At 36.2% G+C, this 20,115-nt stretch overlaps 1 protein-coding gene across 1 annotated transcript in view; it reads right to left on the bottom strand.

The window, feature by feature from the left end:
* The window catches only part of DNAH6 (dynein axonemal heavy chain 6), a 353,105-nt gene that overhangs the window by 316,298 nt on the left and 16,692 nt on the right, over nt 1-20,115 (bottom strand). The window contains exons 2-4 of the mRNA XM_033175267.1: nt 16,698-16,930; nt 10,342-10,515; nt 6,945-7,207 (exon numbers count right to left, since the gene is read on the bottom strand). Coding sequence (XP_033031158.1) covers nt 6,945-7,207; nt 10,342-10,515; nt 16,698-16,922 — 662 coding nt within the window. The 5' untranslated portion in view covers nt 16,923-16,930. The remainder of the gene's footprint in view (nt 1-6,944; nt 7,208-10,341; nt 10,516-16,697; nt 16,931-20,115) is intronic.

Here is a 20,115-nt window from a genome sequence, read left to right as displayed (position 1 = left end):
GTCGAATTTTGCTATCAATTCCTAATTTTTGTCAGTAAGGGTTATTATATTCCCTGGTAGCTGCTATAATTTTTCAGTTAAGCTATTCAGGTGGTCAAATGTCAATTAAGCAACGCAGGTGTGTAGCCAAGAACTAACCTTCACTAAATCTGCAAAGTTAAATCACTTGCAAAATACTTCCCAATTCTTGATAAAACTCATCCTTTGGATTGCCAATGCACTTAACTATGAAACAACAAAAAATAGTATTCTGTTCTCATTTTTTTTGTAGAAAGCTAAAAACAAATGGTTATGTGGTTGATAGCTTGGATTTTATCATAGACATCATTTTGACAATATTTTAAAATTCGTAATTCATAATTTTAGGAAACCATTTACATATGGAAGTCCCTCTGCAAATAAAATATTACTTGAATATCAGTGTTATCAGAGTAAACCTTGGTTGTAACAAACATTTTTAAGAAGTATTTTCATAATATCTCATTTGCCTTGAATATTTAATCCCCAGAGATTTTTTTTCTTCTTTCTAAACAAAGTTCTTCCAGACATTTCACCTCAGAGACTCTAAATAGTGCTGTCTAGCAGTTACTAATGTCTATAGATTCATCAATATGCAAGTAAATATTGCAATAAAACTTAATAATGTCTTGGATTATGATCATCTATATCATCTAATATGTTGGTCTACTAATAATGTTATTTTTTTTTCGCTTTTCTGGTTCCAAGTAGTATAAAAACCTTCCATACAAGCTGGTAAAATCACAATTCTACAATAGTGATTCATTCTGATGTTAGATATTATATGTTCTTGCACTCCTAGCTTCCTGAGCTTCTTTAGCTGATACTAATCTAAAAACAGAAATTTGTTTCATATTTTGTTCTCGTAATGCTTTTAAAAGTTCAAACCCTTTTCTGGGCGGGGTGGATATTTCTGATAAGGTGTTGAAATAACTTGTTTGACACCACTGATTAATCTGGTAACATTTTTATACAAATAAGATATTTAGGCAAAAGGACAGGTCTATTACTGTAGTTTAGAAATCTAAGTTTGAGATAAGCTTAATTATGCTGCCTAATTTCTCATCTCTTTTGACTGCTGTGTTTGCCATATAGATCTGATAGTTTTCTAGCTTTAACAGAAAACTTTCCTTATAAATGAGCAAAAAGAAAAATATATCAAAATTAAATCCATATTACCATAAAGCATTTAAGAGAATTGTAGACCTTAACATCAGCAAATGATTTAAAATGTTTTAAAAATTCAAGGATGTGGTAAGAAAATATAAAGTATTGGTATATAGGTTTCATTAATTTAAGACGTAAAAGTATACATTTTTAAAAAAAATAAACCTTACATTCATATAGGATCAAAAACATCTTTGAAAATTACAAAAGCCTACAGTGCTCTTTACCAAGATAATTTTATTAGAATATGTTTTCTAATAAAGAAATGTTATTTCTAATGTTTCATATGTTATTCTATTCCACTTAATAATCTTTCTTTAGGTTCAAATCCACAACAGTGTGTAAAAAATCATGAGAACCATTTTAAACATTACATTTCCCAAGTTGAATTTGAAAATTCAGCTTTGAAAAACAATTTTTTAAGTTTTAAAAACAATTCATTATGAAATTCAATTAAACTTCAGATTTTTTTGAGTTGGTAACATCAAAAACGAAACAAGAGGAGAGGAGGAAAGAAAGGACAGAAAAAATAATCAGAAACATCTAATTGCTTATTTTTTTTAGGAACACTTAATGTTGTGTCAATAGGAAAACATAAAAAAAAAGCAAATGAAATTAAAAAAAACTGAACAAGGATTTCTTTGTGTTTCTCACATACACAAAACAAAGAGTTTTGCTGATAAACTGAGTTTGTCTTAGAAACCTAAAGGAAGTGTCTACAGTGACAATCAAACTCAGTGGGATGGTTCAACAGGAAGGTGGCAGAGGCTGTGTTGTGTTCCCACTACAGAGCTGCTCTCTGGCAGAGGGGGCTACACAGTCTTACTCATGGAAATATTTTCTGAATTCAGGAAGTTTAACAAGGTAATCATACAAATATTAGAAAAACAAAATTTCACCCTTGGTAAATTTCTGAGTAATTGCATCTTTTTTAAAAAATAAGTTTTTACCACCATAAACAACTAGGGCACACCGGAAGTCACTTGCTTGGCTGCGGTTCTCTCCTTGGGAAGCTTTGCTTTATAGCTGTGTTTAACACTTAGCATCTGGAACCACTGACTGGGCATTTGATACTCACTCAGACCATCAGTTTTACGTAAATTTTGGGAAGGTCTCATTGCAAATTTTAAAATAATAAATATAAGCCATAATTTTAAAAAATTAGTAACAAGTTTCTCTTTAGACACCTGAATGACGAGTAGTGTGAGCCACAGATGAGGGTTCACACACAGCTAGTTCCTTTTCCCCGTTGTAATTTTTTTAAAAAATTAAAAGATGTTAACAACCTTAGTTCTTTGGAAATGAGACCATGTAACTAGAACTTCTGTCACATAGTTCTGGACCTCTAGACAATCTATGGATCCAGAATTTCTGATCATTTCACTGGAGTCTGCTTTTAGCACTAAATCAGATGGTAAGCCAACAAGTACATTATGCTATAAAGCTGCAAGGCTGAGTGTTTCAATTTAGAAAATGGAAGTAAACAAATTCTTATCAGCTCTTTGGTTAAATTTGGATTGAAAATATCTCCTCAGGTTTTTGAGTTTAAATATGATTTTTGGATAGATATGCCCACTAATACGTGATCAATTATTTTCCTCCAACTAGTAAAATCATAAGAGGCTGGAAAGAGCCAAATCTGTCCTAAGGTACATTTGTCATATACACTAGAATTCAGTCAGCCCAAAATCCCAGTGTTGTATTCTTATCTTCAAAATATTTTGGCACCAACGTGATAGGTTATCTACTCAAAATATTAAACATATCTCTAAGACATGACCCTTGAGTAAGCCCCCTAAAATCACAGAAATGGTCTTTATTAGTATTATTAGTTTCACAAAATGTTTTAAATCTTACTCTTCATTTCCTGCATATTTCATGATCGAAATAAAATCTTTTACTTGCTATTGCATTGTATGACCATGGAAAAGTATACAGTTAGTATCCTTGATTTGAGGAGATCTATAATTTTCACTCTCTGTCAATGCTAAGTCAAAAATGAGAGGTTTACTATTGTATGTGAATGTTGTCTCTGAGCAGGGCAAACCTTTCTTGCTGAACACAGCTAAGTGCTCACACACTACTGATTCCTATACGCCTTTTGCAGTCTAAATCCCTGCTCACAACTAAATGAAAAAACTCTTCTATAGCACAGGTTTTTAGTGATAACTGGAAAAAAACTGTCAAGCATATTTTTCTCATATGTGTACTGTATTTATGGCAAACATTGATACCTGCATTGCATATTTGTGATTAAAGCAAAATACCTGTCAGCACACTTTATAGTGATGTGCATAGAGTTAGTTAATAAGTGAATTTTGCAAATAACTTATAACTTATTCTATTTTCTCTCTAAGCATACCTTGCCATAGGTGCTTCAGCAATAGCATGACATATTGTTTCAAAAACATTTTTGCTATAAGAAGTGCAACTTTAAATGATTTCTACAGTTTAGATCTCAATTTCACCTTTACTCAGTTCTATATTGAGAAGCATTATTTTGCATTTTGTTCACATATTTTTCTGGAAAAAAATCAATAGACTTATCAGAGAGACAGATTATTGCTCTAGACTAAAAGATTATAAAAAAATGCTTCCACAGCTTCACCACATTTGTTGGGTAGTGAAGACATTCTTCAACAGCAAACTCACAGCCTTACAGTTATTTTATCACGTTACTTTTAAAAGGAGTTTGGCATAACATGACCTCATCTTGTTGACACAGTATATACTACATTTAACTTCCAGTTTAGCTGCTGCCAACTCCATAGCATCCAAATTATTGTCTTTACTCACAAGGTTTATGATATTTCAAGTTCAAGTTAGGGAGGAAAATTTAACATCAAACCCTAAAATGTAATAATGATAAACCATGATAAACCAATGATAAACCATGATTCCAAAATATCTTTTTAAATAAGACCTTACATATTACTATTAAGTGTCACTTCTGTGAGTTCAAAAAGCATAAAATATCAACTCAATCTCCCTAGCAGAAGTGCTCAATAGTCTAGAAATGAATCTCCAGAACTGAACAAAAGCAGTTTTCAGTCTCCTCTTCAATCCTTTAGCTTGTGCTGGTAAGTAGATGAGAATCAGTTCTACATGGGGCAAAATTTGGCTCTTCTCACAGTGGAAAATGAACATCACAAATAGTACCCTTTGATATCTGGGTTATTAGATGATTTTTTTTCTTGAAGAGAAAACTATGAAAATATTTTTCACATATGAATCAAGAATTATGTTTTAAAATCACCAAATAACCCACTTTCCATCAGTTTCCACTTGAGATCTACAAGTTATTCACCAAAAACTTACAAAGAACTATAAAAGGGAGTAAAGTAGTGGTAGGAATGACAATACTATTAAGGGTTTTTTTTTAATTGAAGGGCTTTAAATTACATTGTATGTTAATTCTTCCGTCTTAAAAAAAATGAATTCTCTCATGTTGGAAAAAGTCTCTTTTTTACCCCAATTCTCCTTCGTCTACCATCTCTTCTCCTTTTGACATCCCAAAATTAATGTATCTGAACCCAAACAAGTATTTTTCCCTGATGATTCTGCTCCATTCAGTCTTCCATGTCTCAGCTGTAAAAAGAAAATAAATCTTGGGGCCCCAAAATCACTAAACTAAAAGATAAAAGTCAGGCTGGGAACTGCTAAGGGCAAACCTGCCTCCCATTCTATTTAAAGTGACCCTTGTGCTCACTGGGATAAATGCATATCTCATTGCTTCATTTGGAAAGGCTAATCAGAAACTCAAAGGAATGTCTCTTATCTACCTATGACCTGGCAGCCTCCTCCTCGCTTTGAGTTTTTTCATCTTGGCCTTGAGTTGTCCCACTCTTCCAGACTGAACCCATGTACATCTTACACATATTAATTGATGTCTCATGTCTCCCTAAAATGTATAAAGCCAAGCTGTGCCCCTACTACCTTGGGCACATGTTATGTCATCAGAACCTCCTGAGGCTGTGTCATGGGTGCACATCCATGATCTTGGCAAAATAAACTTTCTAAATTAACCGAGAACTGTCTCAGATTTTCAGGGTTCACAGTCAATAGCAACTCTACCCTCTTGCTCAGACAACTGGATCATTAAACTCATCCTGTACTCCTTTCTGGTTGTCTACCCTACATAATGTCTGTAAAGACATCCCATTGGCTTCACCTTCAAATTGTTTTCAGAAGCAGACCTATTTCTTACCACTTCATCATCATCCCCGGTCTCTTTCTCGCCTGAGTATCTACGGCCTTCAATTTGTCTTCCTTTTTCAACCCTTGTTTCCTCAAAGCCTATTCTGCACACAGCAGCCAGAATGGTTCCTTTAAAAATGTAAATCAGATCATGACACTTTTCTGTCCAAAATCCTTCCATGGTTCTCCATTGTCGTAGCCAACAAGGTCTTGTGTTATAGATATATCCTTTATCTCTTGTTCACTCTACTGTAGTCACACCAGCCTCCTCTTTGCCCCTTGAGCATGCCAGGTCTGCTCCCAGTTCAGGACGTTTGTATTCATTTTCCTGCTGCCTGGAATGCTCATAACTGCACCACCACATAATTCATTTCTTCTCTATCAAGTCCTTGTTCAAATGACAGCTTCTCAATGAGGCCCACCCTGACCACCCCAGTTAATTCACAACCTCTTCCCCAGCACTCCCAATCCTCTTTGCCTCTATTTTTTTCTCCAATACTTATCACATTTTAGTATTCTATGTAATTTACTCATGTATGGTTTATTATTGCCATCCTCTGCTAAAATGTCAGTTCCATGAGGGCAACAATTTTGATACGGTTTACTAATGTGTCTCAAGCACGTAAAACAGTTCCTGCTACAGAGATCATGCTCAACAAATTTTGCTGAACAATTGCATTTTCATAAGCATTTCTGTTCTTCCTACAAGTTATTGTTCACTCCTGTTAAGCTCTTTAAGATTTACAACAAATCTGTCATTTTAAATTTTGATTAAAACGTTTTTCTTCTCTACCCATTTTCTGCAGCAGGAGAGCTGCCCTCAGTGTCATCTTCTCAATTGAAACTATGGTGTTGAATAAGGGAGAATAAGAGAGCCGTGAATGGGGAAGGTAGCTCAATGAATTCGGTGGTGAAGCTAAACTTATCACCATCAAGAAAAGACTGTCTCAAGAACAGCTGTCAGCCCAACTAAATAACAGAGGAAAGCCAGTATCATCTTTAAGTTCTACTATTATCTGTTGTGGTGCACTTTAACGCAACTTTCAGACTCACAATTATGTGACTTTCAATTATATCAACAACAAATGTGTGGCAACAACAGACAGAAAGTAAGTGTGTATATATTATTCATCTATATGAATCCCTAAGTTATCAAGCTCATTTTATTAAACAATCCTTATTTCTACTCTATAAAGCAAAGATGAAGTAACATGAAAAACAAATCGTGGTTCATCTACTTTTTATATATTGCCATCCTCTTTCCTCAGTAATCATAAAATATCAAAAATACATTTGTAATACTGATTAAAAATATATGGCATAACGTTACATAAATATACGAGAAGCTCAATAGTGCAGATAAGATAGATAATTTTTCTAAATAGACAAAGGGAAATACATGAAAAAATATAAAATTGTTGTGATTAGGATTCATTTATCATTGAATAACCAAAATTATATGTGATATCACTATCATTAATATCCAATCAATTATGAATAATATGTGCAATCTTATTTGTAATTTTTATGTTAAAGAAATTACATCATAAAAAAGAACTCACTTTAGATTATATGTATCATATTCAATGGATGATCTTGGCACTGCAGGGATCACATAAAGAAATCCAAGATGTTCATTTTCACGTATTATTTTAATGATTTCCAAGGGATCCCGAATGTTGGCTTTAACAACTTCTTCTCGGTCGTGGAAAGTGTACTTAGGGTAAGCTAAAGACCTAGTCCCGAAGAGATCTCTTTTTCCAGTACCGCTACATGGCAGTTTAGGAGGAGAGGGAGAGAACACCTCAACATAGGGCTGATGAATCTAAACAAAGCCAATTTTTGAAAAACAAAAAATGAGTCTTTGCACACACACAAGAGCGACAAAACATTACCTTCAAGGACTAATTGCCATATTGCATGAGATGTCTAGAGCTCAAAGGCAAGCATTTTGGCACTGAAAATTTTCAAACTATTGTTAGGCAGTCATATTCCTTCTCAGGACTCCCTATCCAGATACCCATTCTTTTTCCACAAAGCAGTCCCAGTTTCAGCTTCCACTGCCTTCTCCTCTCCTTTAACTCAATGTTTATCGCATCAAAATATTACCAGGTCTTTGATGTCCATGGGAACCCTCTTCCCTCCTTGCTTAGTTGCTCTGTATCTATCTTTTCTGGAGCCTCTCCTCCCAACCTCCCCCTCTGTTCTGACTGCCTTGATGCTTTTCAGTGAGTGAAGTCTTGGACAGCTGCTATCATAACTCATAATAACTTTACTTCTTTGTGAATATGAGGGGTGGTTATATTGAGTATTGAGAATCACTATGCAATAGCCTTAGAGAAGCACTGATTTTATCAACTAATATTGCCTGTTCTTTAGGCCAGTGCTTCTCAAACTTTAAATGTGCAGTGAATTACCTGGGGTTCTTACTAAAATGCAGATTTCGATTCAGTACAACTAGGGTGGAACCTGAGATTCTGCCTTTCTAACCTGCTCTCAGGGGTTTGGATCCTGCTGACCATGGACTACACTTGGAGCAGCAAGGCTGAGTCCCACCCACCGTGCCATGCCTACACACTCCAGCTTTGCTCTACTCTCTGGGCTTCACTGTCTGTGCTCTCAGTGCCACTCACACCCCCCAAAAAAGCTTAGGTGGCATCACTCACATCTGTTCCTCCCATGGAGGAGGTTAATCACTGTGTTTGAAGAAATTTGACACTAACTCCAAAGGTCATCACCTTGCCTCTCTGACCATATAGGAGTAACTGGCTTTAAGATAAGAGTCACCATAGTAGACCTGCTTTGTTGAATAACTACTGTAAATATACGCATGAGTATTTTATTGCCTATTAACATAGCTGGCAGAGGCTGCCATTTCTGCAGGGATTTATTACTACAAGCTCTGTGGAACGACTTCTCCAGAAAATCTGTACTCACGGGGAACATTATACCCCAACTCTGATTAAATATACCCTGTTCAATAGCAGTTTGACAGAAGCCTAACAAGTTCAGAGCTGAAGGAAACACATCTTTGAACTTAAAAGGTAAAATGTGTGTCTTTGACTTCGTGGCCAGGGATGGCAGCAATAACACTGTTCTCTTCTGAGAATGAATAGGCCAAACCTGAACCAGAGAAAACACACATCACCTTATCTCAATGTTTCAACAAGGGCTAGTCCACTTTAGTATTTTTATGAGACTAAAGTGTTACTGTTTTAACAGAAAAATGCATTTATTTTATTTGTTCTAATCTTTAAAAAGTCTTATTGCATTCTAAGTGGAAGACTTCTTCCATAACAGGGTTACATATTTTCCTCTGAGCCCTAATTTCTCATTATGTAACTCAGTGGGAAAATGTGATTTACATCTTCAGCAGTAACATAGGTTCAGATTTGGGGGTGGGAAATAAAGAAAGCATTTATTCATAAACTGTACAATGTAGTACTCTTCTCTGATGGATGCTCAGTCCAATTTGATAAGTCAATTTCTTCCTTAATTAACAGAGGCCTTCAACTTCCTTTCCTGCCTGCCTTCCTTTATCTCCCAGGAAATCCTCGTTGTTGCATTTCTATTTGAAACTCATTCTGATAAATCAATTTCTGAAAAAAATTACCTTTTTCTCAGAATAAATACCTTTTCTTATTTTATGTAACACATCCCCTTTTCCATATTTCTCTTTAATTCCTAACTCTTTACTGAGTTCTTCACTGAGTGACAGCTACAACCAGGAAGCACAGCTCACAACCTGAGATTCCTTTTCAGCCCCACTTTTATCCCAGATGTCTACACACATTCTCTCCTTTTCTTTAAATTCAAATTTTTGAAGCACTCTTTATGCCAAATGAATTAATTTACAGGCAATTAAATCTTTCTTGGCTCAGATCTTTTCTGGAGAAAGAGCTCCCTCTGGCTCCCCTTCACAGACACCATAGTAACTGAGGCTTTATAATTCCATCTAGTTCATCATATGATTTCATTCTTTCAGGATGATCTCACCCAAACCCAAAGTAAGCTCCTGCTCATCTATTTTCTTCTCGAGCTCCCATCTCTCTCATCTTATCTATCCCATTAACTTTCCACTCATTCTTCTCAGCTTAGTGCAACACCCAAAGGTGGCTTTTTATTCACTGACTGGCCCCCCAACGGCCAGGTGTAAGAGTCCCTTTTATTTAGTTTTTCATTATTTTGTACCTTAAACAACCAAGGAGAGCTCTTATACCCCACTGTGTTGAGTGTTCATTTGTCCACCTACCTACCTCTAGACTCTGAAATCCTTGAGGACAGAACTTGTCCTCAACTGTGCACGTCTGGCAGTTCTAATCCAATGCTTGGACCCAAACCAGCACTCAAATGTGTGACTGTCAAAGTTATCCTCTCAACCAAAAGCTCAGAGAAATCTTGGCTCTACTGGTATCTTTACTGCAGGTATGCCTTTCACATTTTCTCCCCTTACTGTTTTTTTTTCTTTAATTATCTAGAGATATTCATTTAAAGGCAAGCTCTGGTGATTTCTTCCCTGAGCTACCATTTCTTTATGGCTTTCAAGGCAACTTCCCCACTCTACAACTCTCACCAGCTACACAAATTGTCTCTCTAGCTGGCTTCATCTCCATTTTATTGTCCTTCACCAGGGTCTTCAAAGATTACCAGTTTTGGTAAAAATGATGAAAATTTCAAAAAAGTTATAATAACATTCAAAATATTATTATGTCTTCTTTATCATGTAAGAGAAGGTCAGAAGGCACCATACAGATGCTGAAAGTTTCCTTTATGATTTTCTTCCATTGTAAGAGTTTTCCTTAAACAGGAAGAATGAAGAAATGTTGTATTTCCCAAACTCATTATGCAACCTTATAGAAAATGACTTTGCTTCTATTCTTACGAGTTAAAAGCATGTTAGCAAATCTATACAAAACCAAATTGAGTTAAAAGAATCAATTAAGTAGTTTAATATTATACCTGCATTTTTTTCACAGCATCTTGATGCTCAAGAATCTGAGTAGATGATGTGACAAAACTTTTTTCTGCTATGCTTACTGGACGTTTAAGGATTCCGGCAGTCATTACCGGAAGTCGGTTCTGTTCATGTATGTATTCTGGCTGCTTATGATCTTGGTAGACTTTTAGCACTGGCTTTGGGAAATAGAGAGACATGTTAACCTTTTAAACATTCGTATAAACTTGTTTTATTTTTCACTACCTTTGGACTCTTTCTCTTGTTGGAAATTGATCTCCTTGGATTAATTTCCTATCAAAGACGCAGTCCTAATAGTTAACTACCACCATTGCCTCTCTCTGGCCTATTGCTTGAGTAAGACTTTTCTACCTAGCTTCCATTAATTTTATACTTGAAATTATCAATGAATACTTACAAGAATAAATTACAACAGAAAAGGCTCAGAAGTATGAAATCATATACTCCCTAATTGTCCATTATAAACCCCCATCATTTACTAATACTGCTACTATGGGAAGAAGTGCACAATTCTCCCACCAAAATCATTAGTTCTCTAAATCATCAATCACTTCTCATAGCCATAACTTATTGAAGATCTAAAAAAATAGGTGGCAATATCTTAGGCTATCCAACTGAAAATTACGGCAATAAAACCCCAGCTTTTAACATTATAAAGTGAAGAATTCATTATAATGGCTTTTTGTTACTAAGCATTATGAGTTTATCATAATAGCTAGTCTCTCATATACTGGGCTAAGAAAAAAAGGCTTGAGATTAAGTAAACAGCAGTTAACTTTTCAGTTAAATTCCATTTGGTTTTAGATAAAAATCCCTTTTGAGCCAAATTACAAAGCACTGCTCAAAGAAATCAGAGATGACACAAAGAAATGAAAAACATTCCATGCTCTCCATGATAGGAAGAATCAGTATCATTAAAATCACCATACTGTGTAAAGCAATTTACAGATGTAAGGCTACTCTTATCAAATTACAAATGACATTATTCACAGAACTAGAAAAAATTATCTTAAAATTCATATGCAACCAAAAAGGAGCCTGAATAGCCAAGGCAATCCTAAGCATAAAGAAGAACCCTGGAGGCACCATGTTATCTGACTTCAAACTATACTACAGGGCTACAGTGACCAAAACAGCATGGTACTGGTGCTAAAACAGACATATAGACCAACAGAACAGAACAGAGAGCCCAAAAATAAGGCTGCACACATACAACCATGTCATCTTTGACAAAGTTGACAAAAACAAGCAATAGAGAAAGGACTCCCTATTCAATAAATGGTACTGGGATAACTGGCTACCCATATGCAGAAGACTGAAAATAGGCCCTTTCCTTACACCATATAAAAAAATTAACTCAAGATGAATTAAAGATATAAATGTAAAATCCCAAACTATTAAATCCCTGGAAGATAACTAGGCAAGACCATTCTGAACATAGGAATTGGCAAAGATTTCATGACAAAGATACCAAAAGCAATTGCAACAAAATAAAAAATTAACAAGTGGGATCTAATTAAACTTAAGAACTTCTGCATAGCTAAAGCAACTATCAATAGAGTGAAAAAACAACCTACAGAATGGAAGAAAATATTTGTAAGATATGCATCTTTGAAGGTCTAATATCCAGAATCTACAATAAATGTAAACAGATCTACAAAAACAAAAGCAAAAAATAAGCCCATTAAAAAGTGGGCAAAGGACATGAATAGACACTTTTCAAAAGAAGACACAGACATAGCCAACAAGCATATGAAAAAAAGCCCAATATCACTGATCATTAGAGAAATGCAAATCAAAACCACAATGAGATACCATCTCACATCTCACACCAGTCAGAATGGCTATTACTAAAAAATAAAAAATAATAGAAAATTATGGAGTATTCATACAATCAGATACTGTGCCACCACTAAGTGTAAAAAGCTAGATGTATTTATTTGTAATATGAAAAATAAAATAATAAAAAATTAAAATAAAAAATAACAACCATTGTGGAAAGCAGTGTGGTGATTCCCTAATAGCTAAAAGCAGAACTCCCATTCAAGCCAGCAATCCCACTACTGGGTATATACCTAAAGGAATATAAATTGATCTACCATAAAGACACATACATGTATATGTTCACTGCAGCACTATTCACAATAGCAAAGACATGGAATCAATCTAAATGCCCATTATTGGTAGACTGGATAAAGAAAATGTGATATATATACATCATGAAATACTGCACAGCCATAAAAAAGAACAAGATCATGTTCCTCACAGGAACACGGATGGAGCTTGAGGTCATCATACTTAGCAACAGAAAACCAAATATCACATTTTCTCACTTATAAGTGAGAGCCAAATGATGAGAACACATGAACAAAAAGAGAGGTACAACTGACACTGGAGTCTACTTGAGGGAGGAGGGTGGGAGGAGGGAGAGGAACAGAAAAAACAACTATTGTGTACTACACTTGGTACCTGGGAGATGAAATAATCTGCACAACAAATCCCCATGACATCAGTTTACCTATGTAACAAATCTGTACATATATCCCTGAACCTAAAATGAACGTTAAAAAAATTACAGGTAAAAACAGTAGCACCTGTGTGAAGGTGCAGTTTCACCTATGCAGATCAGGCAACAAAAAGTTGAAAGAGATTATAGTAAACCATAGGTTAAGGGTGAAAATGCAATTTAATTTAGGCAACATGTGTGCATTGGATTGAGAAACTTGTTTCCAGGTAAAATATGTGTGAATTAAGTAAAATTATATGTTAAATATAATTATATGGAAATTAATATATAATTAAATATAATTGTATATATATGTAATTTTTTCATCAACTCCACACCACCACTCACAGGGCCCTATCTCATAGGAATATAAGCACCAGTACAAAAGAATAATATAATTTTACTGTACCATTTGAAATACTGGCAAAACAACCTGAATGTCTCAAAAGAGGAGAATGATTCAGTAAATTATGGAATATTCATACAATCAGATGCTATGCCACCACTAAGTGTAAAAAGCTAGATGTAGAGTATTGTATTTATTTGTACTATGCAAATATTACAAATAAATATGAATTTGTACTATGAAAATATTACAAATAAATACAATTACAAATGTAAGTTTCATACATTTGTAAAGTTACAAAATTACAAATAAATTTGTATAAAATTGTTTCAGCATGGACGAAGGTGAGAAAGGACATATACTAGATTTTGTCAATGTTAGATGATATAGAAAAGGGAGTCCGAGACTGGGGAATTTGGAGGTAAGGAAAAAATGTAAAAGAAGAAGAGTAGAAAAGAAAGAGAGAAGGAGAAGGAGAGGTAAGGGGAGAGAGAGAGGGGGGGAAGAAAAGAAGAAGGAAGAGGAGGGGGAAGAAGCAGCAGGGAAGAGGAGAATAGGAAGAAGAAGGAGGAGAAGGGAAAGGGAGAGGAGAAGGTAGTCGAGAGGAGGGAAGTCAATAACAAAAATACATCATTACCAACTCTATAAAAAGAAGTCAAACTACAGATGCCCACACGTGTGAAATTAGTCACTTGACTATTAAGCTACTTTCTTTCTGCATGGTGAAACTTCAAGTCATTTTCACTTTTTTCCTTTTTTTTAAAATATTGTATGAATTATTTTATTCATGTATTATTTATACTTTGCAAGTTATCTGTTAGTATATAACATACTGCCTCAAACTTAGCAACTTAAAAACTAACATTTATTTTGCTAAAAATTCTGTACTTTCGGCGGAGCTCAGTGGGGACAGCATCAATGCCTCAGCTGATGCCCAGTGGAGTAGAGGCAAGATGTTCCCACTGAGCTCTGCCTAAATTGCAGATGTCTGGCAGTTGATACAGGCTGCTGGCTGAGACTTGTTCAGATAGCATCTTCTCAGAGAGACCTCTCTAGTCACCCAATGTAAAGCAGTCTCTTCTGAGTCTCTACCACAGTCCATGTGTTCTTTTCTTTTCTTTTTTGTAGAGACAGGATCTTGCTCTGTCACCCAGGCTGAAGTGCAGTGGTATAAGCAAAGCTTACTGCAGCCTCTACCTCTTGGGCTCAATGACCCTCTCCCTTTGCCTTCCAAAGTGCTAAGATTACAGGCATGAGCCAATGCGTTCGGCTTATTTTCTTAATAGTTACTATCACTGGATGAAATTGTTCAGTCTGCTTATTTAGAATTACTAGAATGTCAACATGAATCTTGTCTGCTTTGTTCATTTTTGTTCATTTGCTTTGTTCATTCCTCAGAGCATGGCTCAAATCCTGGCACAGAGTAGGCACATAACAAACTTTTAATATACATGAGTGGATGACACTGGTGACATGCTGAACAACTTTAATCATCAACGGTTAGTGATACACTTTTGTCAAGTGAAGGCAAATACGTCGGAGAGAAACAGATGTAAAAAGTTTTTCCATGGGAGAAAAATGGAGAGGCAGACTTGGTGTCCCACACAACATGTGGTGGCGCAGGCACACTGAACCCTGGGGAAGAAGAGGGCAGCAGTCAGTGCCACATCCACCATGCAAATGAAGGTTCAGTGTCAAACCAACAACAGTGGTGACTTTGCATTTTGCGTTGATTCCATTTGTTTTGGTTTTGTATTTTCTTTGTATTTAATGTGTCAATTTGTTTATTAAGAATTAGAATTAATTCCTAGTGTAATAGTTTTTTCACATAAAGTAACATCAAATAAAAAATAAATCGGCACTATGGATCAAGAATGCTTTTCTTCAAGAGAAATCAGTACTCAAACTTAAGTTTGAGAAACAGTGAAATAAGGATTAATATCCATAATATATTTTTTAAAAACTTAAAAATAAGATAAAGACAACTTTTTTTTTGAATGGGGTTTCGTTCTTATTGCCCAGGCTAGAGTGCAATGGCGCGATCTTGGCTCACCACAACCTCTGCTTCCCGGGTTCAAGTGATTCTCCTGCCTCAGCCTCCCGAGTAGCTGGGATTACTGGCATACGCCACTACGCCTGGCTAATTTTGTATTTTTAGTAGAGACGGAGTTTTTCCATGTTGGTCAGGCTAGTCTCAAACTCCTGACCTCAGGTGATCTGCCCACCTCGGCCTCCCAGAGTGCTGGGATTACAGGCGTGACCCACCGTGCCCGGCCCAAGACAACTTAATTTTAAAGTGGACAAAGGTTTGAACAGATAATCACCATAATAAGTAATATATGTGGTGATGAAAAATGAAAATACACCTAACTTCATTAATAAGATGCAAATTATAACAACGTGATGCCATTTTTAACATATCAGTGTAGCAAAAAAAAAAAAAAAAAAAATGATAGCACCAAGCAAAGATGTGGGCAAACAGGCCCTCTCGTACACTGTAGGTGAAAAGGTAAATTTCTAGAGGGCAACTGGGTAATATTTTTTGAAATTAAATATGTACATATGACCTAAAGATACTGTTTTTAGGAATGGATCTTGATGTGTATAAAGACAATGTCATTCAACACAGCATTATCTGAAATAGCAAAATAAAAACAAAATAAACAAAACCAAATAAAAGCAAAACAAAAAACAAAAATGAAATTACTTGAGCTCACATAAACATGAGACCAGTTAACCAGTACTATGTTACGGCACCTCTATGCAACAAAATACAGTGTAGCTGTTACACTATATGCAAGGATTAGAAACATTTCTATATGTTTAAGTGAAATAAGTACTTTGGAGATCAGTATGTATTGTATAATCTTACTTTAAAACTGTCTATGTTTATAAATACAAATATACACATTTGAATAAACATAAAACAGTCTGAAGGGCACTCCAGTAATGATGGTAGCTAACATGTAAAGGTGGAGAGGACAACTTTCACATTTTAATTTTTTCACTTTCATGGCTCTCTACATGCATTTATAATTATCCAAGGGCATAAATGGTTTCTAAAAACTAAGTATTTTCAACATGCACACACTTTTTAAAATACAAAGGCATGTACTTTGAAAATAATAAAACTATATAACTAAATATAACATGTTTACTAAACTTCTCAGTGTTAAATGGTACCCTAATATCTAAAAGTGCCTAATAGCATACATAGTTAAGTATCTGTATTGTACATAACCCTAGAGAGGACTTTTCTGCCTGAAAACTTTGTTCACCACTGTATTCTTCAACTTAAACAGTGCCTAGAACTTAATATTTGTTTAATAAATATTTACCGTATTTACAACTACATAAACAGTTATTATCTTTTAGCTTTTCATTCCTTCTTGGTCAATTCAGAGTCTGGAAATGACTTCCATCCTCCAAAGCAATTTTGCAACTTCCTCTGTGGCTACAGAGGCTAAAACAATGGTTTCTGAACTTACCAAAGGCGGTAGTTTTATAGGCTGCTGTCGTTTTCTTGTCTTCTCCTGAGCTTTTGTAATGTGCCTAAATGTTAGGATTTGTGTATCAGATTCATTTTCTGTGGATGTCACATAACTCACTCTTCCTTTGGCTTTTTTATTATTCAGTCTTGGAAGTGCAGAATTTTCAGCATACTCTTCAATATCTGTCAGGTCAGATTCACTATCTTTGGCCCGAGAAGTCATCCTTACTCCTGGAAAGGATAGGTGAGGAAAAAGAAAATGAAAAGTAGATCAAAAGAATTGGGGAAGAAGGCTACTGGAGAGGGACTTAAGGACTAGGAAGAGTTGAATTCGCTCACTCCCCTCAAATAAAACCCATCAAAGTTACCCCAGTCTTCCCGAACTGAGGACTTGAACCAAAGGAATAAAAATTAGAAACTGTGCTTAGGCTTCAAGAACCCCTGCAGCTAGGGTGGAACCCAGGAATTTGCATTTCTTGCAAGTTCTTGGGGGATGCTGCTGCCGCTGCTCATCTGGGGACCACACTGGTCTAGATTTGGAAGGACAAAAGGAAATGCAAATAGTATTGAGATCAATGTTTCTCATCTCCTGCGGAACTTGTTCAAAATGCAGCTAATTCTAATACACGCAGTCTGAAAAATACGGTATAGGTACTCAAGAAGAAACAAAGGACAAAAAAAGAATTGAGGTCTAATTTCTGACACAGTGCTTCTGGAGCTTTAACGTGCAGGACAATCACTTGCAGAGCTTGTTAAGATGAAGGTTCTGATTCATACACTTTGAGTAGCAAGGTCCTAAAACACTACTGGTCTTGCACTCTGCACCACCACGCACACTTCCACCCCATTACATGAGTGGAGATACTTCGAAAAACCTTCCAAAATAGTGTTAGCACAAGAGGTCTTGAATCAGGTATCGGCAGACCTAGGTTTTATATAGATCAGTGCTGGCCAATAGAAATATGAGAGCTTTGTATGCAATTGTAATTTTCAAGTAATAGCATTTTAAAAAAAGAAATAGGTGAAATTAATTTTAATATTGTTTTATTTACCATATCCAAAGCATAATCATTTAAACACACAATATAAAAATTATAGTGATATTTTCTCTTTTGGTATCACGCCTTCAAAATCCAGTGTGCTTTTTATATATGAGCACATTTCAATTCAGACTAGCCACACGAGGTCTAATGATTACTGTATTTAACAGCGCAGGTCCAGATTTGACCACTCAGCGTGAGATCTTGGACAAGTCTCTTGATATCGCTATTGCTCACTTTCCACCCCTCTAAAATGACGGGCGGATAGGAGACAATCACTGAAATGCCTTTCCATTGACTTTCTCTGCCTCTTTGAACCTTTCTTTATATTCTCCGAAAGCCAGGCTTTGTTTCTGGCCCAGTAATCGGAGGCCAGGCCGGATGGTCGGTTCCCAGGACTCACCAAGCCAGAATAGAGCAACCAACGCCGAGGGTCTCCAGAGAGAGCAATGCCTGCTCGGGAGTAGAAAGTATTCGGTAGCACGGAATGTTTCCTGTTGCGTAGCAACCAGCGGGCCTTTACCGATATACTGCGCCACTGAGTAACACGTCGCCAGGCAACGCCTCAACCAGTCACAGCTTTCGGTCCAGGAGCGCTCCAGGCAATCCAGCCAATTAGTGTCTCGGTAACATTTCCTACGTCGCTGATTGTTGGAGACTCCGCACAGACTGGTTCCTCCTCTGCGCTGGGAACTGAGTACTGTGCCAGGAGGTGTAGGCAGAGCAGCCAAAGGAGGTGGTTAATTCTGTTTGTTTCATTGCTTATCGACCACTCACACCCATCTCAACCTCTTACAAATGAGGTCCCACTCTCCAAGGGAGCAACCACTCTGCATCCCTGCCCAACCCGCCGACTTCCTCCTGAGTGTCCTAAGGCTCAAGAAATGTGGCCTCCTCTTCTCTTAAACTCCACTGTGGCCTTCCAACTAATGTTCTTTTCCACTTGGAACGTAACCTAGGTGTCAGGCATAGGATGAGCCCGTATTACTTGGTTCCCGTGCCCTTTCTACCAAAGCAGACCCTGGATCTTATTCTGGCGTTTAATCTCACTTAAGTTCCCAAATGACTGTTGCTAATGTTGTATGGAGCGATCCCATCGAAGGCCAGGGCCTGTTGCTTACTCAGGATGCCTTATCCCAGTTACTGATAGGGGAAGAAATCCTTTCACCTGCCTTGACGAATCCTTACACCACATGACCGCGCTCTGGTTTTCAACCTTGTCTCCAAAATGACATAATCACCACTGGAACACATCATTTTCTTTTGCTCTTTTTGGTTGCTCTTTGTTACCTTGATATTTGTTTCTTGCTGTATGTGAAGTTCTTTACATTATTGTACTCACAGCCTACATCTTCTCAATCTTAACATAATCAGGTAGTATTTGATATGCTGGTAGGATTCTCTAGATCATAGATAGAGTTAAAATGGAGATTACAGGTCACATAATCCAACTCCCCCATTTGATTAATAAGGGAACTGAAGCCCAGAGAAGGCAAGTACTTTAGGTCAGGCAGTGAGTTGTGCCACAGACAAAACTAGAATGCAGATCTCCCAATCCCTAATGGGAAACTGGACACAGCAAGAGAGTAAAGTCAGTTTAGAAAAAATTTTAAAAATTCAGAAAAACTTCAAATGTACACAAAATAAAGATTAATTCCCCAGAGATGAAAAATACACACAAAACTAATTAGTCAGCTAGTAAAATGCAATCATGATATAACCTAATAATGGAAAAAATTCAAAGCCAACTCAATACATCAAAGCATAAAGTTATAACAACAAGCAATGTTAGACACACACTCAAAATAGATTTCATTTCAGATGTGCAGTGAAATTTTAATCTGTTCCCTTCAAAGTTTATGTAATGGAGACAAATCTATTGCTCCTCAATCCTAGACTCCCTTTTTTAGATAAAGGTGGATTGTACACAAGTGTTACCATGTGCACCTGAAAGTATTCCAAAAGCTAAGGGGTGTGTGTGTGTGTGTGTGTGTGTTGTGGAGTGGGGGTGGGGAGGATTGGAAGACAGACACACAGTTTTACAAAGATATTACTATATGAAACACTACTCATCAAATCTCTCCAAGCTTATTTTTTAATGTGGCAAGATGTTATCTTCATTGTCAACTGACCACTTACTAAATCAATGTAGACAGCTTTGTGTATAGCCTGTTATTTTTATAGTTCTTATAAATAATTGTTACAATTCATTGGTTGTTTCTTATGTGCCAAGTACTGTGCTTTATACTTTGCATTCAATCTCTTAAGTACTGCTAACAAACATGAAATTCCCATTTCATAGCTAAAGAACTAGGTTACAAATGGTTACTCACAAGTTCACATCTTTAATAGTAAAAGTAAATGCAGTTAAAATTT

This window comes from Trachypithecus francoisi, unplaced genomic scaffold, assembly GCF_009764315.1.
Source record: "Trachypithecus francoisi isolate TF-2019V2 unplaced genomic scaffold, Tfra_2.0 Lachesis_group17, whole genome shotgun sequence".
Classification (NCBI taxonomy): Eukaryota; Metazoa; Chordata; class Mammalia; order Primates; family Cercopithecidae; genus Trachypithecus; species Trachypithecus francoisi.
Note: the sequence above shows the minus strand (reverse complement) of the source record. Positions and strands in the feature narration are given on the sequence as shown.